This window comes from Lepisma saccharinum, chromosome 5 (assembly GCF_977018435.1).
Source record: "Lepisma saccharinum chromosome 5, izLepSacc3.1, whole genome shotgun sequence".
NCBI classification, from domain to species: domain Eukaryota; kingdom Metazoa; phylum Arthropoda; class Insecta; order Zygentoma; family Lepismatidae; genus Lepisma; species Lepisma saccharinum.
Genome location: NC_139233.1, coordinates 99,802,773 through 99,826,844, shown reverse-complemented (window position 1 = coordinate 99,826,844; position 24,072 = coordinate 99,802,773). Strand labels below are relative to the sequence as shown.

Sequence of the window (24,072 nt, the reverse complement as noted above, 5' to 3'; positions counted from 1 at the left end):
CGCTGGAAGGTCCTTGGCCTATGAACTGACTGCTAGTCTGCCTCCCACAACCCTACCAAGAGGTGTGGAGATCTTCAAACAGTAATGGAGTGACGTGGGGTCAGCACATCGAACCCTCAGCTGTTATAGGAGATTTCCCAGACTGGGTTACGCTACTCACTTGTAGGTCCCCAATTTTCTTAGGATGGTGGTTAAGTTTGGAAAACAAGTACTGACTGACTATATGTATATATCTTTTATTCCAGTATATTTCATATATTTCTGCCTGGCTAATGAATGGATTTGAGGGAACCCAGACTTTCCGCCTCCAGTTGAACGGGGCAAAAGCGATGTTGCTACCGGTGGCTACTACACCTGTTTTTTGTCCAGTTGTCCACGACACATCATCTTGCCAACAAGCTTCCTTCGCTCGCATTTCAGGGAGAGGCGGGGAATCTGAGACCCATTCGCTTGCTGCGCTGCGGCAACCATTCGACTTTGATGTGCTTGGCCTTGTTGAGAGTGTAACCTGTTTAGAAAACGGCTCGAAACGAAAAATCTAGCAACGCCTCACCACGGCAACTGGAAAAAACCAATTGGTTCAATGAGTCACGTGACCCTCCTTGCCTTTCGATAGAAAAGTCCATTCTCTGGCCGGAACAACTGTAGTTTATTAATTTGTTGTTTTATTTACCGACGTTTTTGTTTCAATTCGAAACTTTCGAATGTACAGTATTGTGCTGAGCCGGGTCGGCGATTGAACATGGAGCCTGCCGCTTGCTTTTGAAAGACAACACCGGTTTCCCTGCGTTCCAGGAACGCCGTTTCTTGTTACTGCTCATATTACCCACATATGAAAAGCATGTGATTGAATTGTAGAGAATTAAAATGTCGGCGCAAGCATTATTAAAGGGATTACGCATCGTACTATTCTACTGTTAGTTGCTCGATTGATTGATTGATGTTGTGTTGTAAGTCCACTTTAGCACAGTAAAGCTAATCGGGACTGGACCTACGGTTTAAAGTGGGATCCGAACCACCATGTGCCCCCACCGGGTATCGTACCCGGGACCCTTTGATTACAAGGCGACCACACAACCACCGCAATCGGGAAGCGCTTTGACAAATTTTTCAAGAAGTAGGTGGTGTGTCGTGTCTCGCTTAAAAAAGCTAGAAAGACGAAAAGCAAGAAGAATTTCTGAAAAATGTTCCGAAAATCAGTTCTTTATTTTTATACAGAAATGTAATCAGGAAAAAGTGTGGAAAGTGCCGTTGATTAGCCCAGTGTGTGTTCTGTAAATCTAAAGATGCTCCTCATGCATCCAATGAATCTCAGGCATCGGCATTAGTCATCAGCGGCAGATCACCTAATTATTCTTCAGTTGCAATGGCGAACTCTGGTAAACTTGAAATTAGTGGCAGTGTTAGCGTAAGTTTTACTGAAAAAACACAATCTAGTGCTAATTACAGACCCAGCATTGTGGAAAATTGATGAACTACGTAGCTGTCCATGGCGTCAAACAGAACTTGGAAATGGATTTTGTATGTAACTGTCATTTAATTATTACTACATGCCGTTAATAGTAAAAATAGTAAAACTGAAAATAATGTTTTTTTTATTCTTGATAAACGGCAGGGGGGGGGGGTGACAAAGCTTGTTTGGCCTAGGGGCGGCATGGAGGTAAATCCGTAAATCCCGCCCTGCCTCAAGTACTTCCTAGTGACGCCCCTCTTTGCTAATCAAATACATTTAGTGGAAAACAAACTAATCATTTCCCTTACTTTCTTTCATAAAGACTTTGCATATGGTTATACAAGTAAACTATTGAACTTACGTTTATGAAACGAGTTCAGATCCCTGCCGCTAGGCGACACTCAAGTAACCCACATCAAGCAAAGTGTTGTGTGTAATGTTTTGGCCCCCAAGATCAGCGGACTTTACACCGTGTGACTTCCTTTTGTGGAGTGTCATCAAAGACGGTATTCGTCTCACCAATGCACCTTATATCGCAGCCCTAAGGGAGTATATCCAAGGGAGACCGGAGGCTTTTTTTTCCGGTGGGTGGGGGCAGAATCATAGAAACGTCTTTTATTATCATTATTATTAATATTGCTATTGTCATTATACTTATTACTAATTACAACTCCTACTTTACAAATCATAAAATTCAAATTATATTGAAAACACTTTGGCGTTGTATGTAGAAGTAACTTGAGACTCGAGTCTACTATTTAGATAGAAAGCGAATCGCCTTTCTTCCTTTCAATAAACATGTCGGCTATCGCTTTGTTGATGAACAATTCTTGGTCTTTTTCAGCTTTTTCACAATGCACAGATATCGACCAGAGTCACAGACCACGTAAACTACTGTTTTTCATGGTACTTCTGCTTCATATATTTACGTGTCCAAGTCTACTGTAAAATAATAATAACAATAAAAATAATGATAATAAAAAATAATAATAATAGTGTCTGTAACGTACGGCCTGTAAGTCACAGAAAACTATATTTCTTTTTTTACAAAATATCGCTAAAATTTTACCGTTCGAATTACATTAATTCTTACGAGGGTCAATATTTATATTTTGAGCCTAACAATGAAAAAACAGGAATTTGGCATTGAAAACTGCTTTATTGTTTTTCGAAGTATTCTCCTTTATAGTCAATACACTTTTGCATTCGTTCGAACCATTTGTCAAAGCAGTTTTTCCAATCTTCTTGAGACACCTCCATAATATGGTTTCAACGGCGTCTTCCGCCGACGAAAATCGTTGTCCACGCAATTTATTTTTGACATTCGGGAACAAGAAGAAGTCATTGGGACCCAAATCAGGACTGTACGGCGGATGACCCTTCAATTCGATTTTTTGACTGTTCATAAAATCGGTTGTTAGACGAGATGTGTGACAGCTGGCATTGTCTTGATGAAGAATGATCCGACGGCGTTTGTTTCTTTGTCCGTATTTGACCGAAGACCTCTGGCAAACAAATTGTTGTGTACCATTCAGAGTTGACCGTTCTACGTTCCTCTAAAGGCACAGTTGCCACATGACCAGTTTTACCGAAGAAACAATTTGTTTCGATGTGCTTCGAGCGTGAACAACTTTTGTTGGATTGGGTTCACCTTGAAACACCCATACAGTCGACTGCTGTTTACGTTCCGGCTCATATGCATATATCGATGATTCGTCACCTGTTACAATCTTATATACGTCTTTTGAAGCACCACGATTGTATTTATTGAGCATTTGTTTGCACCAATCTTATATACGTCTTTTGAAGCCCGACGATTGTATTTATTGAGCATTTGTTTGCACCAATTGACGCGAGCGTCTTTTTGAGTTTTTGTCAAATTGTGTGGGATCCAACGAGAACTTACCTTTCTCACAGCTAAATGATCATGTAATATTTTATATATGCTGGTGGAACTAATGCCTATGGTTGCCTCAATCTCACAGTATGTCACATGACGTTCTTGCAGTATTAGGTTTTGCACAGCATCAATGTTTTCTTGAACAACAACTGATTTTGAACGACCTTCGCGAATCTCGTCGGTGAGCGAACGGCGGCCACGATTAAATTTGTTATACCAGCGTTTCACAGTGGAAAAGGATGGGGCTTCATCGCCAAATGTGGAAGTAAGTTGATCGATGCACTCTTGTCTTGATAATCCACGTCGAAAATCGTAAAAAAACATCGCACGAAAATGTTCACAAGTTAATTCCATTTTATTGTTGTCGCGCAATCTCCAAGGCAACATAAACAACACAAATAAAGCTATTGACAAAACATTTGAAGTACGTTATGGTCAATAATGCCAGACGATTCCGTGCAAACGTCAAAACTTCAATCAGTGTTGCCAAGGCTCAAAATATAAATAGTGACCCTCGTACCAGAAATCTCAAAGGGGGAAATGCCACCTGCCGGTACCCATGAGTTTATCACGGCTGCGATAAACACTATCGACAAGCCCATGTTGATGCGAGTGTGGCAAGAAGTAGACTATCCTGTGGATACATTCTGTAACACCCGTGGTGCACACATTGAACATTTGTTAGTGTAAGAAAAACCTGTTGGAGTTTCTCGTTCGTTCTGGACTGGTTTCAATACTTTACTTCCAATACATTTTTGTAACCCCTCAATTATTTATGAAACTCCCGGTATGGTGCAGATGAGGAAATGCATTGTAGTTTTCTTTTCTTTTTCATCAGCATTTAAACACTTTATAAAATAGATTGGAAATGAGTGCGTTATTTGTCTGGGTATAACACGCATCATGTGCCACAACAAAACTTTTCTTTTATCAAAGGTTTTGTGAACTTTGCAGATTCTTCAGTTATCAGGAAATGCTTATCGTTATTCAGTGGAGTGGGAAACAGTAGATAAGATTATGTGTCACATTTCTATGATAATGTTCTAACAAGGAACACAAAAGATTATAAGATATTGTCCCAGGAAGCAGTGGAACATCACGAAGGACGGAAATTTCAAAGAAAGGAAAATTAGGTAAGCTAATCTTCTATAAAACAAAAATTTCTGACATATAAATGGATATCAACATATGAACGAAAGGTACTTTCAACTGAACATTAATTAATACATTTTGCAAAATAATATGGTTACTTTAATGTGTTTTATACATTACGGTATATGGGACACGCTCGCGCGTACACACACACAAAGACAGACAGATATATATAGTGATTGATTAGCTGATTACCAGGCGTTGCCTGGTTGACCCAACCTTCCATTAGACAGGCAAATAATGAATTCTAACTATAGTGTAAAATGTAACTAATTGTATTTACAGGTATTTCAAAGTATGAGTACAGTACGCAAATTATAATGTAAATTCCAAAATCACTATTAATATTAATTTAACTCAAAACTTGATTTTAAACAACATTTTTAAGTGTCACCTCCGGGAGCGAGAATAAATAAATTGAACAGCATTGGGACTGACACTATTCATCTTAGCTACCACGAAAGCTATGTATTCCACACCAATATCGGTCGCTTTCGATTATGTTTACTTTACCCTGTTCCCACCCCCACCCCTAGGGGTGTCAGGGGTGTCTTACCCCCACAGTATATCATTCCAGGTTGTAAGTCATATGTGTACCAAGTTTGGTTGAAATTGCTCCAGGCGTTCAAGAGTTATGCCGGAACAAAGATACATACATATATACACACATACATACATTTTTGTATACAGTAAATCCTCGTTAATCCGGACTAAAGGGGGGATAAGTGACCGGTTTAACGAAAGTTCGGATTAACTGAAATAACCTAAATAACAGAAAGTGCATTAAACTCCGTTTATAGAAACAAAAGACAATTGCTATTTTCTTCTGCATCCTCTGGGTGACATCTGGATCCCATCTGGAGGAATGACTGCGTCTTATTTCTACGACAAGGTGCATCAGTGATAACACAGAAAAGAAAGATCACTATCAGTGTTTATTGTATAGCAAAATACAATTTAAACGTGAACGGAAGCAATTGCTAATTTGAGCAGGGTATAATTAATATACTTAGGTATTGTAATTATGCACTGTTTTGTTGCAGTACAAATAAACAACTATTGATAATAAATATAAAGCAATGGGTATCAATAATATATATAAGAAAATTTTATGTAATCAGATGTGAATGGCATTATTGCATGACGACAGGGAATTTGCAGATGTAACAAGTAATTATTTGGAACTTGATTTTCGTATTTCTGTCCAAATCGTTGTGTAAGAAAAATGTGTGTCTGCGTGAGAGTTTGGTTGTTTTTTAACGATGCGGCGCTCTCAGTTCGTTTCATCGATTGCTGGGACACATCTGCTTGATAGCACTTTAGAAGTTAACATACTTTCATTACTTTAAAAATGTTGATAATATTGCCGTTTAAGTTAAGTTATACTCCCTCTGTCCCATAATTATTGTCCGGTACACTTTTGTTTGATGTCCAATAATACTTGTGACATTGGTGTGTATACAGAAGAAGAAAATGAAACACGGGAAGGAGTCATACAACGTTATTACTCAAGGATCAGTACAAATTGGCCGATCAAGTATCCAAAAGAACATAAATAAAAAGTTACCATTTTGGCAAACCGGACTATAATTATGGGACAGAGGGAGTATGAATTTCAGAAGTAAAAAGAGAAGAGATGGACAAGACGTTGGTACATGCTCTGTAAAGACTCTGTGGGCTGTTCAGAGGCAAATATGAATCATTGAAATGCCCCTAATGAACAGTTTACAGCAAATGGAATGGATAGTGCATAAGTGAAAGCAGGTGAGCCTTCCTTCCATATGCAGTGGCTGTAATCATTTCGCTCGTGCTTTTTTTTACGTTCATGTATGCAAATGCTAGCGAAACAGAAGGTAGTGATGCTTTGGTATACCCTTTGGGAGTCCATTAACTTACATGTTGAAGTGACGTCACGGGGGAAAAGGTCGGTCCAAAGTTGTATGTGAAAGGAAAAAAGTGTTCCGGCGATAGTTGTCGCGTGTACGAGATTTAATTTCTTGTTTTATTTTCTATTGCTCTGAGAGTGGGTATCAAAATTTTTCCTCGGTAATATGAAAAACTGAATTTATAAGATAAAGCATAGTTCACACGTGTTATTCAGAGTGTTTAATTTCATAGTTGAAGAGTGGTTACTTTTACTGTTCGGAATTTCGTCGCATCGAGGAACTCTGAAGGATGATGATGATCGTCATCTTCGTTAAGAAGCAACTCTTTTATGCTACCAGTGGATTCAACGTGTCTCGCAGTGTTTCCAACTTCTCATGTATAAGGTTCACTCGTTGTGAATTATTCCAAAAAGGCCTTCTAGAATATGAGGGATATCCGCTTGCATTCATTAATGCAAATCTGAGGCATTCATTGTCTTCCTCTGTACCTGGTCGATCAAGAGTTACCATTCGTGATGTATAAAGTTTCATCATGATCGACGCTACATTTTGTTCAAAGCTTTTTCATTGCTTCACCCCTTCAATTCTGTAATGGTTTCTATCGAGTCGCTCGATTACTGCGAAAAGTATTTCTTACTTGCCTAAATATTTAGAAACTACACAATTAGTGTACTATCTAAAAACTACAAATTCCGATTTAGAAACTACACATTTAAATGAATGCGCCTTCACGATGGCGCAGTGGTGACGCCGCCGCATCGTAATCAATGGGTCCCGGTTCGATACCCGGTGAAGGAACATAGTGGTTCGGATCCCTCTTTAAATCGTAGATTCAGTCCCGATTAGCCTTACTGTGTTTAAATTGGACTTAAAACACCAACTCAATCAATCAATCCAACCATTTGAAGTAATTTGCAAGGAGATATTGACTTCCTTATTGAAATGACGAATGTACAAATATGTAATCCGATCATGTTACAACCCTTGCCGGCCAATGCATTGCTACCGACTGCGGGTCTCAGTTCCGCAAGGCGTGGGAGATAATTCAATCAGTTACGTGGTGATATATGGTCAGCACGACAAATCCCCAGTCGTTGTTGTAGGTTTCCATGTCCGGGTTACGCTACTCATTCCTTGCTCCCCAATTTCCTCAGGATCGTGAGTGGTCACACCAGTCGAAATCTCAAGAGATAATAATAATAATAATACTGTAATTCCCTTGGGTAGCTGCACAGCAACGGATTCGTTGTTTCCATTGTTCCTAGCAGTGCTGCAAGGTTTCTTCTGGAATGTTCCTCGGTTACGCTCTTCTGGATATTATCCAAAGTAGAACAATGGCGCCCTTTCTAGTGGTTTTTGAACCTTGGGAATAAAAAGAAATCACAGGGACTGAGATCCGGCTAATACGTGGCCTGATGAAGCACAGGAATGCTACATTCTGACAAAAATTCATTGATGGAGACTGCCGTGTAAAATAGGGCATTGTCGTGGTGCAGCATGTGCTAAAATTTTATGGACGGTAAAGCGGTTCAAATTTAACTCACTACTGATCATTCCTAACTTTAATCGACGATCTGACGTAACAAGAGACCTCACTCTTTTCACATTGTCGTCCGTTTTTCAAGATGAAGCACGAGGTCCGCCTTCCACTTGTTCTAGGCCTTCTAAAAAGAACTTGTGCCATCTGAACACTTGTGCCATCTGAACACTTGTGCCCTGGATAGAGAATATTCTCTATAAGCTCTTTGTAACTTTATATAAGTGACAGTAGTGGATTTGCCAAGCATTACACAAAATGCGATGGAAAACGTTGCTGAAGCTTCTAAGCCAGTCCATTTTCATGAGGAACCTCACAAACACAACTTACCTTCAGACGCTCTCAACAATCGCGTAGCAACTGTAGGAAGTTCAAACTTGTACTGGGTCAACGACAGGGAATAACCTAACTGCCATGCGAAGGGCAAGGCAGCAGCGTAGTCGATTTGTGTGCAGTGTTGCCATCTCATTACTTTTCTGCCAAATCTCGTACATGCATACATACACACATGATTGCTTTCCTTTATTATACTTCACTTTTGTGTCACTTTAGGCTAATACCAAAGATGGGGATGAGACATACATGATACACACATGAATATACAGGGTGTTTCGTGACAATGTTATAAACTTCACTGGTTGACAGTGATTTTTTTTTTTTTTTTTTTTTTTTTTTGCATGAAAGTGTTCCTTTTAGTTTTCGAGCTGCTGAAGACGAATCTGAACTTGTTTTTTGTCCTGCACCCTCAGATTTAGAAATAACGCCATTTATAGTACATTTGGGACCCATCACGGCCAATTTGTAGAAGAAGAAGAAGAAGAAGAAGATATGATAATTAGGGAAGAAGTTAATTTTTGGAGAAACACTTACAGTTGCGTTACGCAAACATAAACTCAGTAAGACACTACCTATACATACATTAAGTTGGCTAACTGAAGTTGTCATGTAGGACGAATTTCAATGAAGAAACATATGTAAAGTATAAATATTGCAATATACAGGGTGAGTCAAAAGTCCTTGACCACCCCTTATGAAATGAAAGGGAGTGTAGATTTTAGCAATTGGTCATGGTAGTAATATGTTAGGCCTAGGGGAAAACCTTTTGGTGCATGTCATGACAACGTCCACCATCTTGGTGCCCGCCATCTTGGATCCAATTTTTTCTTTAAATGGGAAGGGAGGCATGTGGAGTATGGGTGTTGGGCTAGAATTTCACCAGGAATTCAGTGATGAATACAGATTTATGAAAACATGAATGATAAGAAAGTTATAGGCACATGAAAGTTAGACAATGTGTTCAATATGCTATCCTTCTTGTGCTATGCACATGATGAGACCGTTCTCCCATGCTCTGTGAACACGGAGCAAAATCTCAGGTGAGGTGTGATTTGCGCACAGGCATCCAGTATCCGTTGCTCCAAGTGACCCACATCCCGAATTGTTTCGGCATACACAATTGACTTCACATGACCCCACAAGTAAAAATCGAGTGAATCAAATCTGGTGATCGGGGAGGCCATTCCACTGACCCACGTCGACCATTCCGTCGACCCGGAAACTGGAGGTCCAGATAGTGAAGAACCTGTCGCCCATAATGTGGTGGTGCCCCATCCTGCTGAAAATATGAGGAGAATGCTGCCATCCTCCGTCAAAAACCGACAGAAAAATGTGTTCTTGTAACATCTGCAAGTAGCCCTCTGCATTTAAATTGTCATGAATGAAGAATGGGTCACTGATATTTGTCCCCTAGATTCCAGCCCACACCATAACCTTCCCAGCAGCAACCAAATTACTCAGATCTCTCCACAACATGTTCTCGGAGGACCTATACCGCATGTTCTGTTTATTCACTTCTCTATTCACATAAAAATTTGCTTCATCAGAATGCAGAATAATCAGTGCAAAGTGTCGGTCTTGGCGAATTTGCTCCCCAGCCCATTCACTGTACTGCATGCATCTATATGGGTCGTCCTCAGAGAGATGGTGTTGCAGCGGCAGCTTGTACGGGTGCCACTAAACCATCTTTACCATCCTGTAAATGGAACTCTGGCTGACAGCACATTGCACAGACATTCCACGTGTGCTGAGACTTGGCATCGATGCTAGAACTGCCGTAGCTGTTCCTTCGTCAGTGGCAATTCTGGTTCTACCAGATCGATGCCTGTTCTGGACTGTACCGCTCTCTTCGAACCTGGTCAGCAATCGGTGCACTGTAACGTGCGACACTGGGTTCCGTTCGTTGAAATCACGAGCTACAGCACGGGCACTTCTGCCTCATCCCCTCCAAAGCTTGATGATCTTTATTATTTCGGCCTTGGTCAATGGCATGGTTCAGCACATGCAAATGATATGTAATTATCACTTTCATATGACCATAACTTTCTTATCATTCATGTTTTCATAAATCTGTATTCATCACTGAATTCCTGGTGAAATTCTAACCCAACACCCATACTCCACATGCCTCCCTTCCCATTTAAAGAAAAAATTGGATCCAAGATGGCGGGCACCAAGATGGTGGACGTTGTCATGACATGCACCAAAAGGTTTTCCCCTAGGCCTAACATATTACTACCATGACCAATTGCTGCATTCTACACTCCCTTTTATTTTATAAGGGGTGGTCAAGGACTTCTGACTCACCATGTATATTGTAATACGTATACTTTACAGATGTTTCTTCATTGAAATTCGTACTACACGACAACTTCAGTTAGCCAACTTAATATATAGGGTGTGTCTTACTGAGTTTATGTTTGCTTAGCGCAACTGTAAGTGTTTCTCCAAAAATTAACTTATTCCCAAATTTTCTTATTTTCTTGTTATTCTCTTCTTACAAACACATTGATCGTGATGGGTCCCAAATGTACCTCGTTGGAATCTGTGTTCCATAAGCTTTCTAACGAGGTATCATGTTTGATTCTGCGATAATTAGTAGAGGGGCACAAAGGCCGCCAACATGAAGCTCTGCGATTTCCTTCAAATTTTGGCAGGGGTCTAAAGGTTGATAATATAACAGGCGTTATTTCTAAATCTGAGGGTGCAGGACAAAAGCCAAGTTGCGGTCACGTAATAAGTGTTGTGTACGAGACACCTGTGGAAAATAAACAACAACTCCTGGCAATAATCCTTGCTGCCTGTGACATTGCCAGAACAACTCCAGCAGGCATGTTAGAGGGTATGCGACAAATCTTCTTGCAATGCTGTCGTGCATGTCTCGATGCTGGAGGATGTAATTTTGAACAACTACTATAAATGCATCAATCTTGGATATATGATGAAAGAATGGTAGGAGATAGTAATTTACTTATTAAAGCTACAAAGAATGATCTGTCTTTTCTTTCCATAACCATCCCACATTTTGGTTAAAATTTGGTTTTGTTGAAACTATTTTATGCTTAGAGGGGCTAATAGGGACTGGACCTACAGGTAAAGTAGGGTCAGAGCCACTGTGGTTGTTTCACGTACTCGAAAAAGGACTGCAAAGAACCTTCAACCTTCCAACAACTGTTTTGACAGATAACTGGAGAATTTTCGGACTGAGATTCCTGATCTCTTATGTCCATAAATAAACAACATATCTACTAGCTTCTCTATCCTTTTGTGCGGTTCCATACAAGTTTGTGAGTTGCATACCTTTCATGTCAGAATGGTTTTGGAACCCTTGAAACTTATGAACGAAGGGTTTCCGGACAGCGGTTTCTTATCTCATATTGATGATTTTGTACACTTGCATTATCCCTGAATATTTGTAGCATGGTCACAGAAACAAAATTGTGTGTATATATATATATATATATATATAAATATATAAATATATGTGTGTGTATGTATGTATACAGGGTGCTCGGAAATTCCCCTTACAAACTCCTAGGGCTAGTAGAGGTAACTGAGTAGACAATATTTGGAATAGGAACCCATGTCCGGAAACGTACCGTTTCCGTGCTACAACCATGACAATGTGTCGGATGTACCTGTGTTGGTATGCAACCGGGTAGGCAGTATATGACGTCAGAAGATCACCTGATGACCTAAAGTGTAATCATTTATTACAACCATGTCAAATGAGGTGTTACGTAAGGTACAGAAGTGAATGACGTGTGACTCAGTCCATAATACAAACAAATTTATTTGGTAACAATGCCAAGGGAACAAAAAATAAACTTACTATTCATTAATCAACACCTGTGTCGACAGTGGAACGCAACAATTTGTAGACGTCACGTGCCATCAGGTGATCTTCAGACATCATGTACTGCCCACCAGGTTACATACCAACACAGGCACATCCGACATATTATAACGAATATTGTTATAAACACTATTTAAAATGCAGACTGTATTTAATATTTTATAATTCATGTCAAAAGTGTAGGTAATTTTCATATGACTCGATGTGAATAGTTTACGTGTTGTTTGAATGAGTACAGTTTTTACTCACTAGGTGGCAGTAGCCTGCAGCGCTGTCGCAAATAGTTTGATTTTTTGCTCAATAGATGGGCTTTGCGGTTTCTCTGTGCATAGATGATGTGTATTGGTATGTAAAATTAAGGCTGATTACTTCAATTTTTTTATTTTTGGTCATCGCGATAACTGGTACGGCAAAGTGATAATTATGTAACTAATTGAAAGATTATGTCTTTAATGTGAGCTTAAATTGAAAGATGGTAATTGACTTCAATGAGACTTAGTGTGCATAAAATCTCTCAGGAATAAAAGAAGAAGAAAAAAGTGTTGACCGGAACTGGAACTTTTGAACGCGGGGGAAGGGATCTCGCAAAGAAGATGGAGAACGAGAAAGTAGCAAGTAAATACGAGCGGTGAAGAATCAAATGATATCGGATTTGTAAAGATAGTACAAGCTATTATTGATATCAAGTTCTAAGCGCAAGAGTTCGGGAAATACGGACATGATCATGTAACGAGACGAACGATTGTCAGATTGCAGGATAAGTGAAATTCACTGTTGGCTGTCAGAGTCACATGGTTTGTATTCGGAACAATAATGTAAGTACCAAATTCTTCTAGTATTGAAGTGACAACTGCGTGGTTGTTGAAGAAGCTTTGAAACATAACGTTTCAGTGATTGAAGCATGCATGCATTGTGTTATGGCCATTATATGTGAACTTCTTGAGTCACGAACCTAGGAAAATAACAAAGGATGTGGCTTCGTCATATTGAAAACAATTTGATTACGGGAATTTGCTGAACGATAATATTTGCAAGGGATATGAATATGGACCTATAATGAGAATAAAATTAACATTTCATATTTGTTAATTGTAAAAGTGAATTGTTATGATTGTCACTCCAGGTCATGTGACCTTTTCTAAAACATGAGTAACCAATAGTTGAAGTGTGGAATCTATCACCGCTGTTATCAGCTATAATGTGTTAAACAAGCTGTTTGAAGACATGGTTTCATAAATTAGTTAAACTTGAAATCTATCCACTTTTTTTTATTTTGTTTAATTTTCCTATTGCAAAGGAAATCATGTCTGAAAGTGATCATTATTTTTATTACTTGCTATGTTAATAAATGTGCATTTCGAAACCGTGGTGTTACACATTCACCTAAATAATTTATCAGTGTAAAGAGAATTAATAATTTGTGTGCTAATAACTGCCTTCTCTTCCAGGAGGGGGGGAATTCAGGTTCACACTGATCATAATTAATTATCCTCTTTAGAAATATACAGAAATCTTCATAGACTATCAATTTTAGAGTGATTTGCAAAAAATCGTTGGTATTGACAAGTTAATTAAAGAATAATTAAGGAATTGCACACGTGTGAGATATATATATAGGGTGTCCAGATAGTAATGATAGATTAAAGTTAAGGTTCGGTGGGATTGGCAGGTTGTGTAAATTTCGCAATTAATACTTTAAATTTTGGAAAATATTCAGCTGTGGCTCACTTGTCATAGCTACCTATGCTACTGGCGAGGCGAATAGGGACGGGTTTGTCGGTTCGGTATTTAGTTGGAAGTTAAGGGGCAAGTTTGGGAAAACAGGTAGGGGTTCCTTATCGCGCTGTAGAGTATTGGATAAACCCTCCACAGTTAGTTCGTCTCAATATTGTCATGGTTGTAGCACGGAAACGGTACGTTTCCGGATATGGGTTCCTATTCCAAATATTGTCTACTCAGCCCCCTCTACTAGCCCTAGGAGTTTGTAAGGGGAATTTCCGAGCACCCTGTATATACATATATAATATTTTATTATATTATATATATATATAATTGATGTATTTTTGTATGTGTGTGTGTGTTTGTTCCGGCATAACTCTCGAATGCCTGAAGCGATTTCAACCAAACTTGGTACACGTATCACTTGCAATACGGAACGAAACATGTTGGGGTAAGATACCCCTGGAACCCCTAGGGATGGGGGTTGGAAGGGGGTGACATGTAAAAAAATCGAAAACGACCAAAATTATTGTGGAATCCAGAGTTTTCGAGGCCGCTAGGATGAATAGTGACACTCCCAATGACGTTCGACTCCACGTTCATCACCTATCGGGTTGGAGGGTGAGAGGGGGTAAAAAATAAAATGTCAGAAATGACCTAGATTAGTGTCGAATCCATAGTTTTCGGAGTCTTTAAGCTAATTGCTGCAATTCACGATGACCAAACTTGGTCCACATATTACTTACAAACTGGAAATAAATACTGTGAGGGTAAGACACCCCTGGCACCCCTAAGGGTGGGTGGATAGGGGTGACATGTAAAAATAATAGAAAACGACCGATATCAGTGTGGAGTCCATAGTTGTCGGGGGTAGGAAAGGGTTGACATGTAAAACGACCGATATTAGTGTGGAATTCATAGTTTTCTGTGTCGCTAAGGTGAATAGTGACACTCCCAAAGCTGTTCAACTCCAAAACTTCCCTGACAGCCGTATGGGTGAGGGTGGGAAGGGGATGACACGTAAAACGACCGATATTAGTGTTGAATCAATAGTTTTCGGGACCGATGAGATGAATAGTGACACTCACAAAGCCGTCCAACTCAAAGTTCATTTTACACTATAGTTAGAATTCATTATATTCCTGTCTAACAGAAGACTGGGATAAATAAATACCCGGGCAATGCCGTGTCAAGTCTAGATAATTGTACCCATAAATTAAAAAGCACAGGTGAGACCAATCATCACCTGAAAGAGCTTTGTACGAAATTGTTTTCATTCACTAGTGTTTTATTTCATTACTTCCAGTAATATATCAACCATAACCATAGCTTACCCGAGGAGGGGGACTTCCATTCCTTCCATTTTTCAGTTGTGGAAATTTTTATAAAAATTGAAAATAAATTACATTGTTCCTCATGGTGTTCTCAATATTTCTGCATTACACCTGTTCATAAAAATATAAATGTAGTGTAAATAGGAGGCCAAATGGACTTGGGGGTGCCTTTTTAGAAACTCGTGTGAGGGGACAGTGTAGAATTGGTTGTAAATGATTATATTTTTTGTAATTATTATAATTAATAAATAACTGCTCCTCTACAAAGGAAAATTCAATGATAAAAAAATATTACGGTTTTTGTGAGTTTTAGTGAATAGTAAAATATGTGTGTGAAAATCATACAATAATTTAGTAGTATTTGTTATTAACTTTGGTAATTTTTGTAATTATTATAATTAAAAAATAATAAAACACATAATCAACAAAGGAAGCATTGATTCGATAACAACATGTATTCTTGAATTTTAATAATAAAAAAATTGTGTGCCTGTGAGGCGCCTTTTCAGGTAACTAAGTGTCTTGTACGGTACGAGCAAGCTAGAGATAATATAATAATTCTGAGTGCTTTATGTTACAGGCAAATATTTGGCAATTGACAGAATGTGCATATATAATGGAAGGGTGGCAGTTTTTGCAAATGCGGGAAGTTCTACATTGAGATGCTAATGCATTGTTTACTAGCACGTTATAATGAGGTAAGTTTTCATATATGAAAATTGATTCTAGTATTTCACATAAGCAACACACATACTCGTAGTATCTGCTCGTAAGTCAAGTAATTACGCTCTTATGCTAAATGCAATTATAAGAGAAGAACATCATTAAAACATATAAAATCCCTGAATTCGGATATAAACCATCATCACTACCTTTGTTGAAACTTTCAGAATTTGTTCATGTTTATTGCCTTAAATTTTCAACTAGAGGAAACATTTCCAGTTGCTGGATAGAAAAATGAGACCAAAGAAACATCTGAACAACATGCATTGTGTCTTACTTAAAATTATAACAAAAGGAAAGTTAATAACTTGTAAGTTTAGTAATATATTTTCGTATATTTTTCTTCTGCATATAGAGTAGCTCATTCTTTTTTTATCTAACTAATTTACCTCGCTTGGTTCAACATTAGTAGCACGACGGATCCAAGCTATATCCAAGCTAATTGAATGTGTTGTGCAACATTACAGGCTTCACATTCCAGATGCGACGTCGTAGATCAGGAAAATTAGGAACGCGTGTTTGGTACGTACACTGGACTACTACGGACATTACTCTGCTTGATTTTTCTGTAGGGTTTTGTAAAGTCTTAAGTGTATCAAACACGAATTTGTAACATTCCTGATCTACAACGTCGCATGCGGAATGTGACGCCAGTAATGTTGTACAGTGGTGGTAAAAAGTTCTTCCCCGTAATACTTTAATGGCAGTAAATAATGCCGGCAGGGTAGGCAACACACATTGCACCTTTAGGTGATCCGGTGATTCTGTCTGTCTCAAGAGCAACTCGTCTCTCATGCAAAAGCCAACAGGCACAGGAAATGTAGGAAAGTCACGTGACTTGTCAGGTGAAATATTTCTCGTCAGAAAATCGCCTTTCCTCAAGCCAGGTTGCAGAACCGACAAGAGCTACACGTTATATGTCCGAAAATGATTCGCCTAAAAACGTTGAACGAAAGGCTAAAATAACTCTGGCCTTAATTACATAGGCTACTATACTATAGGTACCGCAGTAGCTCAGTCGTTAGGGCGTCTTATTACCATTCGAGATATCTGTGTTCGATCACCGACGGGGGAGAATCGGGATTTTGTCCACCTGTTCAAGCTACTCCGCTGCCCACCCAGGGTCGTATAAAGTCTGGAGGAAACCCTGGGGAAGGGGAGGAAAGGCGGCCAGGGGAGTGGTGCTGATCACATCATTCCCACCTTCGGCCTGATGAAGAAAGCTTGGGGCCCTATCTGCACACCCCTTCATGGCTTGGTGCAAAGCCCAAGGCAGCACTTTGCTTTTTAATTTACTATACATTCAGATTTTGTCGGAACAGAACTTGCCAATCTCTACCTGTGCTTTCTTCCAAGTTCGGTAGGGATGTGAATAGGCTCCAATTTTTCTTGACACAATTCATACATGTTAGCTATATTTCCTTATAAGAACAAGAGCCGATATCTTTTTTGTGTCGATATCTTGTCCAACGACTCAATCTCAATTTCACTAAGATTTTATTCAACAAACATTCTCTTTTTCATTTTCAACAATGATGAACAATCTAGTTCATTGTGTTCTTTAATGTACTACGATAAAAACGAAGCAAAGGAAAAACATCTTTCTTTTGGAAGCTCTTTCTTTTCAATGCGAAACTATAAGACTTTTTCTTGTAAGAAAAACATTGTTGATATATTGAGTTTCGGCGTTGTAACAATCAGTTATTTTATTTTGTGTCTTGCTTATTTTTCTCTGACCGAAGCAAATTAAAGAGTTATTTAACAACAATGGCGCAAAATGTATAACGCGATAAAAGTGCCATTGTTGACGAAACAATAAACACTGATTATTGATAAGCCCAAAGAAGCAAAGTTATAAGTAGGTCAAAAGAAGATTGTGCTCTTTATAAAAACTAGTTCAAATAACAATGACCAAAAAGGAACAAAAATTTTGATGAAAGAATTGTCAGACTTGTAAAATGTTTTGTTACAGCAAGCTTATATTTACGAAGGTATATTTTATATTATCCAAGTTGATAGTTCATGTACATGCATATTAATTGAAATTTATTGTAACTTTCGATGATTATATGTAACCTAAAAGTCTATCTCAGTCATAAATTATTGTGTTTGGAAGAAAACTTGAATCTGTTATCAAGTAGTTCTTTTAGTGTAATCTCAGTGTATAATTTTATAATTATTTTAATCGAATATTATTTGTGTTATGTGATAGTAAGCATCTATTAAAAAAAATACTTCGATATACTCAGCCATTTTTTTTATGCCGACAAGGGGGAAATTGTAACGACCGCCATGTTAGGCAGATTTAAGTTGTATATTGGCATTTATCTTATTCTTATACTTTCAAGTTAAGAACTTGGATTAAATTACACAATGTAACAAAAAATTATTTTTTTCTGTTCCTGGGTAATAATTGTTATTTCCTAATTCCCTGTGTTCCAAAAGTATAGAAAATAGCTATTATTCCTCATAAACTTTGTTTTTGTAGCCAGGACAATGATGTTTTGAGATTTACCCTTTTCCAGTACACGTTTTTTCTCATTACGAATAAAGAAGATAAATAACGTGTCATATTGCGCGCTGTAGCAATATACTGATCTCCCCTATAACTGAAATGGACATGTCTTGGCATTCTGCCAGCAACAATAAAGCAAATCATGCAGTTTGAAGCGGTTCATTGCCGTCCTAGCTGCCTAATTAGATACACGTTTACAATGGCATCAAGAGGCTGCAAGTATATGGCAGACGAATTTTGTTATGTCGGTGGACATTTTATCAAGAAAAGAGGAAATAAGTACTGTGTGAAAGCATCTGCTAAAATGTGTGAATCATACAGAGCATATTTCGGCATGCGTGTAGGGGAACAAGACAAAACCTGGGCACCTCATTTCACCTGCGAGAACTGCAAAAAAAACTGTGGAAGGTAAGACGAAAATTAAAATGTAAAATTTTAATAATTTCAATTATATATTAAATATTTAGGGTTTTCTTGAAGAGGCCTAGAATTTTTTGTTTATTTCAAATGTATTTTGAAAAATTACTTTTACTAACACCTTACATGTTTAACATTTAATAAACTGCTATATACTTTATTTTTACCCCCAATAATGTTGAATTGTACATCATGTTTTGTAAGTTGCTTGTGCACCTATCCAATAGTAGTGTACCTAAGTCACAAGGTTTGGGTGCAGTTGTGCACCTGATTGACAAAGTTAATAAAAGTATATATTTTTGTGCATATTAAATATATATCTACATATCTCACATGTGAAATATGTTGTGAAAATAACCATTAGTTTATTTTTGTCTTTTGTCTTTTGCAGGATGGTACAGTGGAGAAAAGAGAGCCATGAAGTTCGCTATCCCAAGAATTTGGCGGGAACCCACTGACCACTCAAGTAATTGCAACTTTAGCATGGTGGATCCTTCCAAACGTCGGGCTGGAAAGAATGCGCAAGCTATTATATATCCGGATATACCTTCGTCCATCGCCCCTATGCCACGTTGCCCTGAGTTTCCCGTGCCCACTCCTCCGGAGAAAAAGCTGCCCTCTTCAGACGAGAGTAGTAAGTCAGAGAGCGAAGAAGACATTGATCTGGATACTTACAATTTTCGAGCCGAGGAGAGAAACCCATACTACCGCAATCAAAAATATCTTAACGACTTAATAAGAGATCTTGGTCTTACCAAGTCCAATGCAGAACTATTGACATCCAGGCTTAAGCAGTGGAATTTATTAGATGAAAGTGTGCAAATAACAGATCAGAGGAAGCATCATCAAAGTTTTTCCAGCTTTTTCATAAGTCAAGATGGACTCTGCTTCTGCCACAATGTCACCGGCCTGTTTGAAGCAATTGGAATTGACTTCAGTCCAAATGAGTGGCGCCTCTTTATTGACAGTTCGTCCAGAAGTCTTAAAGCCGTGCTTCTTCATAATGGAAATACATACCCGTCTGTTCCACTAGCTCACTCAGTCCACCTCAAAGAGGATTACAACAGCATAAAGCGATTGCTAGATACCTTGAAATTTGATGAGTATGGATGGGAAGTCATCGGAGACTTCAAAATCATAGGATTTCTAATGGGTCTCCAAGGCGGTTTTACCAAGTTTCCTTGTTATCTTTGCCTATGGGACAGCAGAGACACCAAAGCGCACTACAAGACGAGGTACTGGCCACAGAGGACCGAGTTCTCTGTGGGGAAAAAACAACATCAAGTGGGAGCCACTGGTAGACCCCCACAAGGTGCTAATGCCTCCACTCCATAATAAATTGGGCCTGATCAAACAATTTGTCAAAGCTTTAGATAAGGAGTCGTCAGCCTTCAAGTACCTTCAAGACTTCTTTCCTAACCTGTCTGATGCAGAGATCAAAGCCGGTGTCTTCGTCGGTCCACAGATAAAGAACCTTTTGGCGTGCGAAGAATTTCCCAAGAAGCTCAGTGAGAATGAAAAAGCGACTTGGAACAGCTTTGTCTTAGTGGTTATAGGCTTTTTGGGCAATCATAAGTCCGAGAGCTATGGGAAACTGGTTGAGACTCTGGTGAAGAACTACGGCAAAACAGGCTGCAGGATGTCCCTGAAAATTCATGTCCTCGATGCTCACCTTCATACATTTAAGGATAACATTGGAGCGTACTCGTTTCCATCAAGATATATTGGACTTCGAACGTCGCTACCAAGGCCAGTATAACCAGAACATGATGGGAGACTATATTTGGGGGCTGATTCGTGAAAGTAATGTACAGTATAATCGTAAATCCCGGAAAACTACTCATTTTTAAATCTTTTGCAATAATTTTGTTCACAACTAGAGTGTAAATATATGTCACTTTTGATGTATGTGTGTTTGTCTTTTTCTTTATGTAAATGAAAAACATGAATTCGTATATTTTCTCATTGAAAATAGGTAAAATTCAAAAATAACACGGTCCTGGTCACAAAAACAAAGTTTGAGGGGAATAAAAGGCATTTTCTATGGTTTCCAGTCAGAAACCTTTAGAAAATAATACTCACTACACAGGAACAAAAATCGTGTTACAGGGTGTTATTTATACTTAATTGTTTTTATAATTCATATATATATTTACGTTTTATCTTACGTTATAATATTATTCGCGTATTTTTGCAACATTCAGAATGTATAGGCTAATAATTATCCCAAATAATATATGCAACGTTTTCATTGTTTTTCAAGCACAAGTTAAATACATTGCTTTTAATATCGAGTTTTGTTCAACAATGTACAAGATTGAAGTAATTTATTTTCGTTATAAACTAAATCTTTATTTAATCATTTTTATGTGCAAGAGCAAATATGATTTATTTGATAAAATCAGTTTAGTTATTTCTATATAGTTTAATATTGTAATATTATAGCAAAGTATATCTCCCTCGTTTTCAATAAAATATCGTATTCCTATTGGCTGTTTATGTTAGGAGTGGGGGAACCACGCTTCGTGTTCTTGGCGATGTAAAAACTTCCACGTTGGCATTTTTAATTGTTGCCAACCTGAACTTTAGCTTACTATCTCTAATTAGCATTGATGTGTTATATAAATTATCAGTTTTTCTTGTGCTATTTTATGTTATGAGTTTGTATTGTAAGTTTGAACAATCTGTTATGCTGCGCCTCGCGCTTGAGGTAGGCAGTTGAGGTCTTGCTATTAACGGTGAAGGCGGTGCGCGGATTCTGTCGTGATAAATAAGTTACTCATCACTGCCTACAAGCGAGCAGGACACAACACATTATATTTTTGGCTTGTGCGAATAAGTATGTACGCGCGCGATTCGTGATTAAAGATTTTGGATATTTTTAATATAAAGTATTTGAATTATTTTTATTTACTGTCACCTGTCGCAATTCGCAGCCGGAGCAAGGAGTGGTGGCACGTTGCAACCCCTTCCAGACATCTATGCCCCTATATTATTATATTTTCACCTAGAAGTTTAGGACAGATGAATCTTATCGCCATTACTAAATGATATTATACTCTTACAGAAAATTAAGTATTTTCAAGCCGATGGACGTTCAAAACAACTACGGGGGAAGGGGGTGCAGTAGCGCAACCACAGCTCCCCCAACCTTGAACGAAAATCAATTTTAGGGGGGGCAAACATGGAAGTAAAGGAAAGCAAGACTAGCAGCTAGCAGAATCTAAGAGTAGCAGGACAAAAGGATACTCAAGATGGAATTAGTTTTCACGTCTTTCTTACATTATTTCTTCCAGACTGCAAAGAGCACCTGCGGGGGGAAGGGGGCAGAGCTACAATTGCCCCCTTGATTTCAAATTTTATACAAAATAAATACATTTTGTAAAAGTTTCTTGATCGCTTCGCTCGCAATGTCTGCTTTTCTTGCCCTCTTGTCAAGTTCAGAGCCGTAGCTAGGGGTCGGCTGGAGTTAACCCTGATCGCCAAAGGATCTAAATGAAAAAAGTTGAAAAAGATAATAATATGGCGCTCCATGAAATGTTTTCGCCATATTAAATTGATATTGTTTTAATTTTTCAAAAATTTGGATCTGAAAATTTATTGCTCGCGAAATGCATTTTAAATTACCGAGGAGAGAAGTACTGCTGCAGAAAGGTTTTTGTCTTAAGTGCATGAACCATTCTTTGGAGGAAAAGGAACGCTCACATTTGAGAGACAATTTATGACGATTCGATGAAAACCACCATTTCAGTGAACATTCTTGACAATGGCTCTAATATCAGTAAAGATAACATTTCCTTACTAGTAGCTGTTGTTAAAGAGACCAATTCCTGAAACTTTATCTGGAGGCCTCACGGTACTCAGTTGTTGTTTGTTGTGGCTGGGCGGTGGTTAAGACTCACGTTGCTGTGAATAACACTGTACAACAATGGTTTTGTTAAAAGTAAAATTTCAACGGTTCTTAATGTTTTGCCACCTGCTGATTCCGAAAATGAAGTCAGAAATTGTCAATCACCCACCATTTTTTTGTAACAATAAAAATATAATTCTGCATTATTATTGCAGCATGCAGTCCATAATAAGCTGATTGGTAGGCAATATTTAATATATTTTATGTCTTTGCTGCAACAATACACTAGTAACTCTAGGCCATTGATGTCTGGATGAATGGCAACAATTAACTTTTCAACACAAGGCTGTGATTTGACTGTTATGTCTACTTCTCATTTCAGTAGCAAGTTGTCTGGAGGAAATAAGCTTTTTCTGAGTGTTCTTCAGTTTCAGTGAGTTTTGAAGCAAAGACTGAATCATGTCAAGAAGTTTCGTAAACAACAGGAACAATTTCTGTTATATCTGTGGTGAGTTGACCTTAAAAGCAAGTAGGAGAACATTTACTCCTCGTGTAAGAAGAGCTTATGAGTGTTACTTTTACAATAAGATAGACGAAAACAAGAAATGGGCCCCTGATATCTGTTGTGTGAACTGTGTAACGCTTTTGAGTAGTTGGCTTAAAGGATCTCGTCATATGCCTTTTTGAGTTCCTATGATATGGCGGGAACCTAAGGATCATATAACAGACTGCTATATTTGCTTGACAAATATATCTGGGATAAATTAGAAATCAAGCCATACAGTTATATATCCATCACTAGAATCAGCACCTCGACCGGTGCCTCATGGACCTGGAGTTCCCATCCCTCCTCCACCAGATGACATAAGTGTAACGGAAGAAAGAGAAAGTGTTTCTAACAAATGTAGTGATTTGCATAATGATCCTGATTTTGTGGGGAGTGTATCAACAGTTGAACCTCACTTAATAACTCAAGAGGATCTTAAGGATTTAGTTTGAGATCTAGAGTTAAGTAGAGGTAAAGCAGAACTGCTTGCATCGCGATTAAAAGGATGGCATTTCTTGGAGAGTGACACTAGAGTTACTTTTTTCCGGCAACGCCAAAAATACTTTGTAGATATGTATGCTGAAGATAAGGACTTTGTTTTCTGTTGTAACATCGATGGTCTATTAGAGTCACTAGTTATTGTCCATAAAAGTGAAGAATGGCATTTTTTTTAGACTCTTCGAAAACAAGTTTGAAATGCGTTCTACTGCACAATGGAAATAAATATCCAAGCATTCCCGTAGCATATTCCTGGGGCATGAAGGAAATTAATGGAAACATGAAGCTGTTAACAAATATCCAGTACTGTAAATACCCTTGGCAGATAGATGGAGATTTAAAAGTTATT

General features: G+C 38.3%; 1 protein-coding gene across 2 annotated transcripts in view; it reads left to right on the top strand.

Moving 5' to 3' along the window:
• Positions 1-4,396: 4,396 nt before the first annotated feature.
• The window catches only part of LOC145988437 (uncharacterized), a 30,714-nt gene continuing 11,038 nt past the window's right edge, over positions 4,397-24,072 (top strand). Inside the window, exons 1-2 of one of the 2 annotated variants that reach the window (XM_083123329.1) lie at positions 4,397-4,486; positions 15,754-15,871. In XM_083123329.1, coding sequence (XP_082979455.1) covers positions 15,867-15,871 — 5 coding nt within the window. In that variant the 5' untranslated portion in view covers positions 4,397-4,486; positions 15,754-15,866. Of the gene's footprint in view, positions 4,487-12,712; positions 12,936-15,753; positions 15,872-24,072 lie in introns of those variants that run through there. The other variant, XM_083123330.1, reaches the window with a different exon arrangement.